This window comes from Amborella trichopoda, chromosome 12, assembly GCF_054954075.1.
Source record: "Amborella trichopoda isolate Santa Cruz 75 chromosome 12, AtrichopodaSantaCruz75HAP2 v2.0, whole genome shotgun sequence".
Classification (NCBI taxonomy): Eukaryota; Viridiplantae; Streptophyta; class Magnoliopsida; order Amborellales; family Amborellaceae; genus Amborella; species Amborella trichopoda.
In genome coordinates this window covers 3,864,648-3,879,127 of record NC_142347.1, presented here as the reverse complement: position 1 = coordinate 3,879,127, position 14,480 = coordinate 3,864,648, and the positions used below count along the sequence as shown (strand labels likewise).

Genomic DNA, 14,480 nt, shown 5'->3' with positions numbered 1-14,480 from the left:
GGTGAAGTTTCTGTAGGGCCTAGGCTTTATAAAAACAAAATCGAGCCTCACCTCAAATCCTCATTTAGAAATTCAACAATGGAAATCTCCATAATGTGTCTAAATCAATTTTCAACACCGATAATAAATTTTGAAACTCAAAAAGTGGTACAGATCTTGCGGATCTAGAAACACTTCATTTTAGGTTGAAATTGGCGGTCTAGATAATTTATTACAATATGTACCTTTTTTAGAGCTTAAAATCCTTTTTTTTTTTCACTAACTAATATGTTCAAGCCGAGACTATCGATGTAAAGGTTTTCCAATACTTGAATTGTAATTTTTGATGAATTAGAAAATGGGGCTTTATTTATTTTGATAGGGCTGTAGCCCGATCAAACCATTTTCTTTTTTTAAAACCTATTTTTTAATAACTTTAACCTCATTTTAAAATGCTTTGCTTAATGGTACTTACACATACATTTCTTCCTCTTTTTTTAGGTTTTTTATTTTTTCTAATTTTTAACCTTTTTTTTTATTGCTACTCTACTCGGCATGACTGAGGTGAAAGAAAGACATAGGCGATCTTTTACCGGGGAATACATTTTTTTTTTTTTTCACCTCTTTTTTTGGCAAAAGATCACTTACATGTAGTCTTTATTATAATAAAATAAATTTCAAAATAAAATTAGCATAACAATAAAACCAAGATCTTAACAACTTGATGTCATTGAAACAACTATGCACTATGCTTGAGAATAAAAGATAAGATTGCAATAAACAAAACAAAGAGTGTCGGAGATTACCTCAACCGGGCTTATTATACCGCATACCGAGTCACCACCATCCGATGATGCGGGATCAACGGTCTAGCTTCAATCTCGAACTGAAAAAGCAAATTTCGGCCAATCCACACTAATGGAACATGAATCTCTTTTATCACAAACTCAAATTCTATGTGAATTCTCTTAGCAATCTAGTTTTAGAGAGATGGATTCTCTTTTTGTTAAACCCTAAAACCCTTAGCTATAATTTCATATTTGAGAGATAGGAGAGAAGAACTTCATAACCCAAACCCTTAGGTTCTTTCACAATGTGGGAGAGAGAGATAAAACATGAAAGAGATCAACTTTCTTAAGAAAGATAGAAAGATAAGGTGTAGAGATTTTTTGGTAGAGACGGTCCCTTTTTATAGGCTTGGAATAAAATTAGGATTTCTTAGGGTTTTTTTTGGCTTACCTCTTCTTGTGAGATTGAACATAGATCGTCGATCAAGAGTGACTTGTGGGATGAGAGATCTGAGCCATCCATTTCATAGATGGGCCATCAACATTGGAAGGTACATGAATCATTATATCATTTTCCTAAACCATTTTTTCATCAATAAAAATTAAATAAATTAAATCTAATCAAAATATTGTGCATACCATAAAATAGCACAAATATACTCAATCTTTCCACAAAATCTTTCAAAGATATATCAAGTCAATATCTTCCAACCATATAGCTGCATGCCATATCACCAAAAAATAAAAAAGAGAATAAGGGTGGGGCGTGCCACCCAAGGGAGGCACTCATAGGCCCCCATGATATTTTTATATATTGAAAATTAATAAAAAGATTTTAGAATATTATTTGAATATTTAAACAATTGTAAAATCAATATCTTTAATTTTATAAATAAAAAAAATTAAAAATAAAATATCCAGGGTTCATAAAAAATTCAAATAATAATCTTAAAATAATTTTCATCATAAAACAAACACAATTAAATTAATTTGATGGGAAAATGATCTATATGGTTTAGGAATATTAAATCATGGGGCACTCCACCTTCAACTGTGGACTACAGACCATACTTGCTTTATCAGATCGACCCAATGTTTCTCATGACCCACAATTCAAGCAGGGGCTCATTAGCGGGTTACCAAAGTCCGGCCGATAAGCCAAGAGATCGCAATCCTAGTCTATGGATTTCAGGTCCTCCCCTAGAGACGAGTCAAGGTCACCTAGATCTGATGGGACTATAGTTCATATGGTGCATAGAGGTATCTCTCGCACATGCATACGCTTCACCCTAAAGGTGGATTTTTAGCTTTCTCGAACAATTTATCGATAAGCATGCCGTGTGATGGCGCACAGATGAGGTTTTGGCCCCCGTCTCTGTAAGCCACCATCACATACAAGGGTTACACAGTCCCTCGGCTCACTCATCTAGGTATATTCTTCGACCTCATCAAGGGCTAACCCATTTGAACTCTTCTCGGTTTGTTCTTTATGCCCAGATAATATGGGTTTTTTTCAACTGACTGGTCAAGATCGTCAAGCACAATCTGATATCTACAAACATCGTTTGCTTAATATGGTCTACAAAGGACCACACTCCCACTGAATTCATGTTTCATTCTATCATTTCATTTTACAAACACTTATAAAACCTTTAAAATCCACGTGAACCCAACACGAAGTCGACTTACTTAGACTAGGCTAAAGTTTGCACTCGGGCATCGACTGAGAAGTCGTGCCCGGGTCGACCTTTATGTAATCCCGTATTGAGCTCCTGTAGCGAACGAATGACGTTTTTCCAAGTCGTTTTAAATAAGTCGACAGAAAAGGACGCTCAAAGGAGACGTGGGAATCAGGTGGTACGGCTCATTGGATTTGTCATTGTATAAAGCTCAAAGGAAACGTCCGAATCAGGTGGTATCGATTATTCGAGTGTATATGGTACGGTCTTACAGGCTATACACTTACTCCCTCGTACGGGCTTCTTAGATTTGCAATTTACCACATGATTTTATAAAGAAGAGAAACTACCAAAAAAAATTTTGGGTTCCCATGCTAATTACCACATGATTTTATAAAGAAGAGAAACTATCAAAAAAAAATTTGGGTTCCCATGCTAATTACCACATGATTTTATAAAGGGTGCGGTTTCCATAAGGTTGCAACCTTAAACAATCCATTTAAGGCATACCTTCAAATTTTATCATAATATATAATTTTGATGTAAAATATTCTTAAGATTATCTCAAAATCTATTTTTATATCTAATTATAAAATTTTAAACTCCAAAAATGATTAAAATCAAGTACATCTATAAATATATGGAAATCTTGAAAATGTACGGTCTAGATAATGTGTTGTAAGATGCAGCATTTCTAGGACTCAAAATCCTTTTTTTTTTTATCCATAGTCATTCATCTCGATACCGAGATGATCAATTAGAGGGTTTTTCAATATTAAAACAATATTTTCCAATAGATTTTTGAGGTGCATCCATAGTTCTACATTTTAAAGTTGCAACTTTATATGAACTTTTCCCTTTTCTAAATACAAAATATCAAAAATTTAAAATTACATCTATACCCACTAAATATTTGTCATATTCACAATGCCCTATTACCTAATGTGATTACCTAATGTGATGTTTCCCATGGTAATCACGGCCCTACTTGAGCTTTGAACGGTAGCTAGGGTTAAAAAATGTTGTTTAGTATAAGTGTAATTTTTAAAAATAGTATTTTTAAATTTTTTGAAAAATATAACGATGCTTTTGGTAATTTTCCATTAAAGAATTATTAGATTCTAAGTTATTCAACAATTGAATCTCATGCACCAAAAATTGGACCCTCTTTATTCAATTTTGAAATGCTATTTTTCTCGAGCAAATTAAGAGTGGAATTTGGATACATATACTAAAATACACCAAGATTTATTAGAGGCACCCATGGATAATATCTTTTGAAAATTCCAAAACTAGCGCGTGAAACACGTTGCTTTTGTCTGGCCAAAAAGGGTTCCCTTCCTTTTTGAGTATGGTGGATAGCAAATCCCTCGGCCGCTTGATGTTGTATCTAATGGCCACAGCTTATTGTGATTTGTGTAAAAAATTAATGTAAACATTAGTGTGTACCATCAATATTATAAAAATGATACCATGTTTTACTTGCGGCTGAAAAGGGGTTGGGAAACTAATGGGCATGAAAACTACAGTCATGGTGCACTCTTTCTTCATGTAATAGTCATGGGGAAAGCCAGAGTCCTATATAATACCAAAATATGATGGATTATTTTGAAGGTGGAACTTATAAAGAGTTGTTTTCCCTTTCTTTAGGACTTGTTTAAGTTTAGTTTTACTAATGGGGAAGGCTTTTTCCAGCATATGTGTAGTACTACTGTATGCTTTCTTAGTATTGGGCCGGAGTGCCTATGCAAAAATGATCAATTTTTTTGTGTTTGGAGATTCAACAGTGGACACCGGAACCAATAAGTACTTAAACTTCACCAAGGAATCAGGTGCCAATTTCTTCCCTTACGGTGAAAATGCGGCTGAATTCTTTGGCAAACCAACCGGACGTTTCTCAGATGGCAAAGTTGTAACTGATTTCATTGGTATTCAGTCTTCTTCCATTTCTTTATCTTTGAAATTTTGAGAAAACACGGATCTTATCTGTCCTCAGATGCTTAAATTCAGGTTTAAGCTCTTATCTTATGCCCCAAGGTTTTTCGGAATTCAACCTGTTATTAGCTCTATATAAGAACCTATGTGTTAAACTGTTCTTTTGACTATGCATTTGAGGTTAATGGGTTAAGCATAAATGATATTTGGCTTTCAGATTAATTAGGCATTGTAGAAGAATGTATTTTTATTTTTTTTTATTTTTTTTTTGCATCTGTATGGATTTTAGTATGGAAAAGTTTATATAGGGTTGCGACCGTAAAATGTAGAATTATAGATGCACTCATCCGAAAATGTTGTTTTAATGTTGAAAAACCTTCTAATTGATCATCTCGACATCGAGATGTATACATATGGAAAAAAAGAAGATTTTGTGTCCCAGAAATAGTGAATCTTGCAACGCATTATCTAGACCGTCCATTTTCAAGATTTTCACATATTTATAGATCTACTTGATTTCTACTATTTTTGGAGTTTACAATTGTATAATTAGATATAGAAATAGATTTTCATATAATCCTAGGAATTTTTTATATCAAAATTACATTTTATGATAATTTTGGAGGTGCACCTGAATTGGATTGTTTAAGCTTGCAACGGTATAACACACCCTTTTAGTATTACTATATACGGTTTTGAAATTCGTGTAGGTATCAGGGCAGTTCCTAAGGGCTCTCATACCTCTGTACCCACTCTCTAGAGAATGCCCTCCGCACATTATTTTGGTTTTTTCTTTTTTACTTGTATTTTTTTGGGACCTCTTATATAATTAATGTTTGGGCTTAGACCTCCAATTTTTAGGGTTTTGGACAATACAACCTACTATAATTTTAGTAATCCCTATTAATTCTTAGGTTGTTTCATTTATTGAGTTAATTTTCACAAGGTACATGGTGGGATTGAGATGTGGGCGGTATTATTTTTAGGGTGCAGTTGGCATACGGATGCATCCGTAGCTGTATTGGTAAGGTGCACCTTCCAAGTTTATCATGGTATATAATTTTAATGTAAAATGTTCTTAGGATTATCTCAAAATCTATTTTTATATCTAATTATAAAATTTTAAATTTCAAAAATGGTTAAAATCAAGTAGACCTATTAAAATATGAAAATATTGAAAATAGACGGTGTAGATAAAATGTTGTAAAATGCACTATTTTTTAGACTTAAAATCTTTTTATTTTTCATGGTCATACCTCTCGATGTTGAAATGATCAATCAAATGGTTTTTCAACATTAAAACTACCTTTTCCGATGGATTTTTTAGGTGCATCCTAATTTTGGCACTCATTGATAGATAAAGAAAATATGATAAGGGTGTCGTTTGTATAAGGTCGAGGCTCTAAACAATCATAGTAAAGCACACCTTCAAATAGTGGTTTCAATATTGGAAATCATTGTGATAACTTTGGCATATATTTTCATCTCAAGTCATAAAATTTAAAGCTTAAAAAATAGTGTAGATCAAGTAGATCTATAAAAACTTAAAATATTTGAAAATTGACGGTCCAAAAATGCATTCTTAGATGCAGTATTTCCAAAACTTGAAATCTATTTTTTTTCTCATGTCTATGCATCTCGAGGTCGAGATGATCAATTTGAAACTTTTTTCGAGTCGAAACATCTTTTAGTGACATTTTTTAAGTGTGCTTTAATTTGATTATTTAGAGCCTTGCACTTATATAAACTTTTTCCATATGGTAAATAGGAAAGAGTCATTCCTATGAGTCTATAATTGCATGAAGTACAGAAAACACAATGAAAATACCCTAAAAACAACATCAAACGATTGTATTACTCGGCCTAACCTACGTGGTCTCACCTCGCCGATTCAAACCTAAGTCAAAATCTTGAATTATCTTATTCTTTTTTAATGACAAGAAGCTATTGGTAATTATGAGAATGCTATGGGTGAGAATTGATCCGATCGGGATATGAAATTAGGAATTTGGACCCTATTTGGATCCGTGTATGGATCTCAAATTTGGATCCCAAATCCAGATCCGGACCCTAGGACTGAATTGAAATGCGGATCCAGGTGCAAGTGGATCTGATCTGGATCTAGATCTAGATCCGGATCCAAACCAGCTTTTTTAAATAGGATATTTTTATTTTATAAATATATTTTAAATAGTATATATATATATAGTAATCTGATTCCGAATCTGGATCTAGATCTGATGTATACTATTCAGATCCAAATGCAATGTATACTATTTAGATCTGGATCTAGAACTGGATCCACCCAGATCCGAACCCGATCTGACCCAATCTCACCCCTAGAGAATGCCCCTAATTACAAGTGCATAGTGCAAATATTTGGTGTTATGGATACTCGATCATGGGTAGCTTTACATTCTAGCAATTGTAGTAATACGAAATCCGTAGTTGTGTGGTTATTGTTTGCTTTACTATTATTCCATAAAACAAATCAAGTATTTCTTTTTTAAATAAAAAAACCACTAATGCCTATGTGAACATCCCATGAGGTTAAATCCCTATTTTTTGGAAACATCAATAATATATAATTACTTAGTTTTTACATAACATTTTGAAAAAAAACTTATGAAAGGAAACTCTCTTTATTTTTGAAACAAAATGCAGTTTTTTTTGGGTAATTTGAAACAAAATGCATTGCATTACATAAAATGCACAGTTCTAAACACCAAAAAAAAATGCATAGTTCTAAATCATATTCTCATGAATCTTTACAAGGTTAAATATCTAAAAGAAGGTTTTACAATAAATTGGAAAAGATGATACCATTTTCTTTAGTACTGAAAGTTTGGCTTATGTAGCATAGTGGAAAAGAAGTTGTTTCTCCTAAAAGGGGGATATAATATATCTCTTTTTAGAAAAATTAAGTGGTGTAAGAATATCTTTTTTCTTTTTGTTTACAAAAATTGTAGTTGAGCTTGCAAACCTACCACTTATCCCACCATATTTGGAGCCAAACATCAATAATATAGAATTAGTTATTACATAACATTGTGAAAAAAACTTATGAAAGGAAACTCTCTTTATTTTTTAAACAAAATGCATTTTTTTTGGGTAATTTGAAACAAAATGCATTGCATTACATAAAATGCACAGCTCTAAACACCATAAAAAAATAAAAAAAAATGCATAGTTCTAAATCATATTCTCATGAATCTTTACAAGGTTAAATATCTAAAGGAAGGTTTTACAATAAATTGGAAAAGATGATACCATTGTTTTTTAGTACTAAAAGTTTGGCTTATGTAGCATAGTGGAAAAGAAGTTGTTTCTCCTAAAAGGGAAATATAATATATCTCTTTTTAGAAAAATTGAGTTATGTAAGAATATCTTTTTTCTTTATGTTTACAAAAATCGTAGCTGAGCTTGCAAACCTACCACTTATCCCACCATATTTGAAGCCTCATGCGGACCTTTCTTATGGAGCCAACTTTGCATCAGCTGGTGCAGGAATCCTTGAGGCAACACACAAAGGAAAGGTAATTCAACCTCAGAAATTTTTGTTTTTCAATTATTTTTAAATCTTTTCAATGCTGTTGGTTTACATCACCTATCATTTTTTTTTCTCATTTTTTTGGATTGAACTACAGGAAAGATATGTCCTTAGGGATTAAAAATGGCATTTATCTCATTGCTATACTTTCTAAAAATCATGTGCACTCTTTGCATGCTTCTCTCCTCTCTATTGATTGTGTGTAGAGGTGGCAGTGGGCAAGGTGGCATGGCCCGGTCCCGTCAGCCCAACCTTAACTACGATTTAGGTCATAGAATGTGGCATGACGGCCAGGCCAGGGCCAGGCAACGGTAGGTCGAGGGTAGGGGCGAGCTGGGTCTAGGCCAAGGCCGATCCACTTCAGCAAGGCCTAACCTTTTTTTTTTTTTTTTTCGATTTTATTTGGTTGAGACCCAATCCAGCCCAGCCATGATAGGGCTAGGGCTGGGGCTTGGGCCAGGGCTTTTTTGGAAGGGTCAGGACCGAGCCTGGCTAAGGATTGGGGTGGCCCAGCTAATGCCAAGGGCAGCCCGGCCCATTGTCACCCCTACGTGTGTGTTTCCTAAGACTCATTTTCTGGTGTCTTATCGATTCTAAGTTGATTGCAATTATACTTGGGTTACTAAAAAAAGGACAACTAAAATAATGCCTAGTGCGTAATTCATTGTGTTGGATTTAGTGAAAGATGCAACATAAATTTTCAAATGATTATTTCATAAAATTTTCAGACATTGGCCCTGGAAGTGCAAGTTAATCTATTCGTCGAATTTCAAGAAAAGCTCAAAAGAAAATTGGGGAGTGTGAAGTCTAAAGAAATATTCTCCAATGCTGTTTATTGCATCAGCATCGGAATCACTGATTACAAGGCAGTTTTCCAAGGCAATTCGAAACTACAACTATCAAAGCCCAGTGATGATCTTGTGAGAATTGTGATTGGAAACTTATCCGCCCAAACTCAAGTAAGTCCTCCTTTTTCTTTTCTTTCTTTTGTTTGGGTTTTTAGGGTTGAAGGGTGGGGGGTTACCGTCTGATCATATTACATATTACAATTTTTGAAAGCAGGTTTCCATCTATAGTTGAGAACAATGTTATGTTGCTAGCGGAGTTACTCAGCCCCCTACCGAGTCAAAGTAAACTAGCTTGGCTTAGTAATGTATAGGCCCAAAAGGCCCTAAAAACATAACAAATAAAACAAAATTTAGAAATTTCTTAAAATAAAATAAAAACTTTAAAAATGAATCATAAATGAAAACTAGTATAAAGGGCTGTATAACCAGGTGCTAGTCCCGCCTACGCAAGGTCTTGAGAGGGGTGGGCTTAATACAGTCATAACCTTTTGCCTTTTATGCACGAAGTGGCCGCTCTCAAGACTCGAACTTGCGCTCTTATGCTGGCTACCTGAGCCTTTTACCGTCACACCAAGTGACATAACTTAAAGTGGAAAATAGTATAATGAATCTAAATATGATGCAAACTATATAAAAAACTTGAATTAAAACCACTTGAGCTTTATCCCTACTATTTGGAGTCGGCTACATGAATCATGTTCCGTCATTTCACTCTATCATGGGCCATACCATAAGTAAAACCATTAGTCACTACTTCTCGGGAATGCCCTAGCACGAGCATATAATGTTGGATCATGATTCCTGATAGGAATAAGGCAAAAGTTTTCTAGTGGTTACAACCCTAACACAATCCTCCTTCTTTCCTATCCAGGCTCGAGAGTGGCAATGGAGGAGCTATTGACTTATAGTTGGAGATATTCAAAAACATTAAAAAAAAGAAAGGAAAAAAATTAATTTGAGAATAAAGACATGTAAATCAATGTAAAACACATCCAAATTGCATGTATAATTTTTAGGGAAAATATCTCTATGGATCCGAATTTGTTGTATGATTCACAAATATAAACATATACGACAGAATCAAATTTTTCAAAAGTCTTTTTACTAACCACCTAAATCCAATGAAACCAAATTTGCTAAATATTTTTGTCTCAAGCAACTTCCAAAATGATACAGGCTCTCTCTCATTCTCGTTTTCCAATTTTCTCTTTCCCTCTCTCTCTCTCTTTCTCTGGTTTTCTCGCTCTCTCATCGTCCCTCTCTTCCTCCAACCCCTCTCTTTCTTTCACGCCCTCTCCCCTAAACCTATCGCTCTCTCACACTCTTTCCCGCCCCCCCCCCAACCCCCCAACCCACCTCCTTCTCTTTCTCTCTCCTTTAGATAATTTTGCAACTCCTCCACAGGACCAAAATGAAACCAACTTTAGCAGCCATCTCTACTGCAATACTTTCTCCTGCCTCTGCACAGAGAAAACCTAAAAATTTCATAGTCCGTCTCAATTCTTTTGGTGAATTGAAAGCCCGAAACAAACAAACAACTTTGAGCCTTCCCATCCACTGATCACTCTTTCTCTCTCTCTCTTCAAGAATTCAATGAGAGCTTCAATGGGTGGCAACAAAGGTTAAAGGGGCATCCTCTCTTCCACTTGAAATGCAGCTGCTGAAATTTTCTAGATTGCTACAATCATGAATGGATTGGTTCTCATTGGAGTGGTTGTTGCCATGGTTTTGCTTCTAATTGAAGCATCACTAGAATGGGCAGAGTGTGTGAGAGAGAGAGATGGGTTGCGAGAGGAAAAGGGGCGATAAAGAGAGAAAGAGGCTTAGAGGAAGAGATAGACGGAGAGGTAAAAGAGGAAAACCAGAGAGAGAGAGCATGTGCCATGTTGAAAGTTCTTTGGGATATACAGATGTAACAAAATAGGATTCATTGGCTTTTGGCGTCAATTGAAAGTTTTTTTAGAAAAATGATGCCGTGGAATTCATACAACAAATTAGGGTGTATAGAGATAATTTTTCTAATTGTTATACATACTTAATATATGTTTATACAAGTTTTAATATTTTTATCATTTTTTATATAGAGTTGAGTAGTATTATGGTAATCGGCTCAGCTTAGGGCCAAGTTCGAGTACTCAGTCAAGTCCCACCGAGTAGAAAAACCCTGGTAGAGAAAAGAATGATACACTATAATCCGGTTCAATCTGTTAGAGTCTTAGGTTCCTCTAATGAGACTATCTATGTCCATTATTCAATATGAATATACAAGATGACATGAATAGAATAAATGTCGAACAACTAAACTATACTCAAACTTAATATAACATACAGGATATTGCACCTACCCTTCCCATATACACTAATTATAGTATACACCTTTTATAATTAACCTTGTAGACGTATACACTTTTGTCAACACTCCCAGCAGTGATTACCATGCTCAGATTGCTCAATCAACAACCACAAAGGAACAACAAAATAGGGTAGGCTCAAGCAATGGTGTATCAACAAGCCTCAGAAACAGAAGGCAAGAATACAGCAGACTCAAGCAATAGTAGATCTGCAAGCCTAAAAACAGACGGCAAGAACATACCAGATTCGATTAGAGGTAGATCAACAAGCTTCAGAAATAGACAACAAGAGTAGAGTAGGCTTGAGTAACATCATATCAGTAGGCCTCAAGAATAGACAAATCTTCAGATTTTTGACAAAGACATGAAAACAGCTGAGAAAACATAATGGAACTTGGAAGAACCAACAAACTCTATGCATATCCGAGACCAGCTTAGCAGCTCGCAGACAGACAGATAGGATCAAGTAACATAACAACAGACTCAATCACGCGTGAACATGACCTGACAAAAATGATCTAAGGCTCTGATTGGAAAGAAAACAAAGAGAAGTACCTAGGCGAACAATAGGAACAAGCAATTTTTTTTGGTAACACGATGGAAAGATTAGGATGGGGGATTTAGGAAATTCCAATGCACCATGAGTGAGAAATTAAGAATTTTCTTCTTTAAAGAGATTACCGAATGGACACAAAAATTCAAAATTCTTGAGAAGATACAAAACCGACCTTTAAATCCCATCAATTAACAATAAAGATGAGAGAGGGGGAAGCAAGATCTTAACAACTAATTGCTGAGAGAGATAAATATAGGGAAAAGGAAGTGATCAACAAAAGTTGAAAACATATTAGAAATGGGAATGGAATGGAGAAAGTCATCCTACTCTTCGAACTTACTATAAGTGGGCTAATTACTAAACAGTGATCTCTCTCTTTTTCTATTTTTTTTTTCTTCTTTTTTTTATTTATTTGAAAAACAAATCTCTCTTTCTCTAACCCTCTGATCGTGTATTATTTATCATTCAGGTATTATACAATCATGGAGCAAGAAAGTTTCTATTCATGTCACTGAAGGACACAGGATGCATGCCGGGTATGCGCTTAATGACAAATGATGGCTCATGCTTTGCTCCTGCTACTTATCTCACTGAATATCACAACATGGCTCTGGAGCAACTCTTAATGGGCTTTGCATCCAAATTGGTGGGGTTTCAGTACACCCTCTTCGACCAATTCAAGTTCATTAACGCAAGGACCCAAACCCCCATAAAATATGGTTAGTCTTTTGATATTTGTAGTTTCAGTATAGAGCATTTCATTCTGAAAAAGTTAACAATAAATCAGAAATAAATGTGATATATGGTAGCATGCAAGCATATAGTTATTCAATTATTTTATAATTTTGTGAGTTCTTTTTGTGCCAATACTTATTAGCAATCAAGTTTGATATAGTAAGTCAAAAGACTAAAGTGAATGTTTATATGGAAAATGATTTGTTAGGGCTCTAGCCCTATCAAGATAAATAAAGCCTCACCTCATAACTCATCGAAAAGTACAATTCAAGCATTGAAAAACCTTTACATCGATCTTCTTGGCTTGAACATTATTGTTGTTAAAAAAAAAGATTTTAAGCTCTAAAAATATTGTATATTATAACAAATTATCTAGACCGTCTATTTCACCTTAAAAATAAGTGTTTATAGATCCATAAGATCTATATTACTTTTTGAGTTTCAAATTGTCGGTATTAGAAATTGATTTTAGATCCATCTTAGAAATTTCTATTATCAAAAGTGCTCTCCAAAGGAGGATTTGAAGTGAGGCTTTATTTTATTTTCATAAAGCTTAGGCTTTATAGAAACTTCATCCAATTTATATCTATCTTGCTTTAACCACTGTGTAGAGGCATGTGCATGTCACTAATGGAAAAGCATATGAAGGAGTTGCGCCTTAGTTCAAGACTATTAGGGATTTTGGATGTAATGGGCTAACGCATCAGTAGGGTAGAATGATTAGAACCATTATGAAAATAAGGCCCTCCACCCAAAATGGGGCCCAAACTATTCCAACCATGTGGATCGTTTTGCTCCATGGGAATAACGATCGAAATGGACCTTTTGGGTAATTCAATAGGGGAAGACACGCCTCTACCCACTTTTTTGAAATAGTTTTGGAGTTAGTTTTTTAATGTGTTAGTGGGATGATGTTAGTGGCAATGAAAACCACAACATGGTGATTAGGGTGTTGGGCTATTACCACCACGAACTTAACCCTTTACACATCCAAAACTCGATGTTGTAACTCAAGAATTAAAAACCTTGTAACTTTATTTCAAATAAACCAAACAAACTGGTTTATTTCCTTTTTTATCTTGGTGAAAAATATAAAAAACTTCCACTTCAAATACACAATAACCATGAAAGGACTTAACCATGTCACAGGATTCTTTGATGGACTGAATGCCTGTTGCGGATGCGGGCGGTTTCGGGGCCTGAGAACTTGTGGACGAAATAATCCCAAACGTTACCATCTGTGCCGGAACGCCACCACACACGTATGGTTCGACTCGTTCCATTATACACAAGGGGTACAGAGACAAGCAGCAGAGACAATATGGCAAGGGAAAGACCACCTAATTAGGCCTCGCCCACTCAAGCATTTCTTTATGGATGAGACTTCACAAGTGAGACATCGAAAGCAAGGGAAAGCCCAGATAGCTTCAACCCTTGGTTTTGCATTGTCCAAAAGCATATGAGACCGTTGCTACTAAAGTTTTTATGCACTTCGGTTATCAATGTGCTCTTAGTAAATAAATCTCTGTTTAGATTAATAATATTTGAGCAGAAGTGAAGGCTCCTATGTCGATGTTAACAAAGAATATTAAGCTATTGGTTACTTAAAAAGTGCAATAACTAGCTAATAGATGCAACAATTGATCGACTCTCATTTCCAATCTTTTAGTTTATAATTTTTTTGTTTTCTATTCTAATTATATATATATATATATATATATATATATATATATATATATATATATATATATATATATATATATATATATATATATATATATATATATATATAGTATGATATCTGAAAATTTATCTGCAAATTGTATAGATATGTCTATTGGGATAATTGTTCCTTGATATATATTATGTCCTAAGAATCTTATTTTATTTTGGAACAAACTCATCTTTTTTGCAAAGACTACCAATCCTGCATTTTTTACAGCATTTATGAAGACATTAATATGTTTGATATGTTGTGAGCTATTTTCAGAAAAGATTAATACATCATCAATATATACTATCATAAATTTAAAATAAGAAGTGAAAACATCACTCATTA

General features: G+C 34.4%; 1 protein-coding gene across 4 annotated transcripts; it reads left to right on the top strand.

Annotated features, from left to right (window-relative positions):
- The first annotated feature begins 4,056 nt into the window (after positions 1–4,056).
- LOC110007212 (GDSL esterase/lipase 5) lies at positions 4,057–14,075 on the top strand. Of its 4 annotated transcripts, none has more exons than XM_088854425.1 (5): positions 4,057–4,278; positions 7,799–7,917; positions 8,660–8,890; positions 12,156–12,405; positions 13,571–14,075. In XM_088854425.1, exons 1-5 carry the CDS (start codon positions 4,122–4,124, stop codon positions 13,882–13,884), a joined length of 1,071 nt encoding a protein of 356 aa, XP_088710551.1. In that variant the 5' UTR covers positions 4,057–4,121; the 3' UTR covers positions 13,885–14,075. The 4 variants fall into 4 exon arrangements, with proteins under 4 accessions (XP_088710551.1, XP_020522579.1, XP_088710552.1 ...); XM_020666920.2 differs by having other exon boundaries at positions 4,057–4,374; XM_088854426.1 differs by lacking the exon at positions 8,660–8,890.
- The last annotated feature ends 405 nt before the right edge of the window (positions 14,076–14,480 follow it).

What these genes read in the sequence shown, in the direction of transcription:
- LOC110007212 (XM_020666920.2), top strand. Translation starts at nt 4,122, where the DNA reads ATGGGGAAGGCTTTTTCCAGCATATGTGTAGTACTACTGTATGCTTTC. An exon ending in ACTTATCCGCCCAAACTCAA is followed by an intron (nt 8,891 to 12,155) that starts GTAAGTCCTCCT and finishes TTTATCATTCAG; the next exon opens with GTATTATACAATCATGGAGC. An exon ending in CCAAACCCCCATAAAATATG is followed by an intron (nt 12,406 to 13,570) that starts GTTAGTCTTTTG and finishes ACCATGTCACAG; the next exon opens with GATTCTTTGATGGACTGAAT.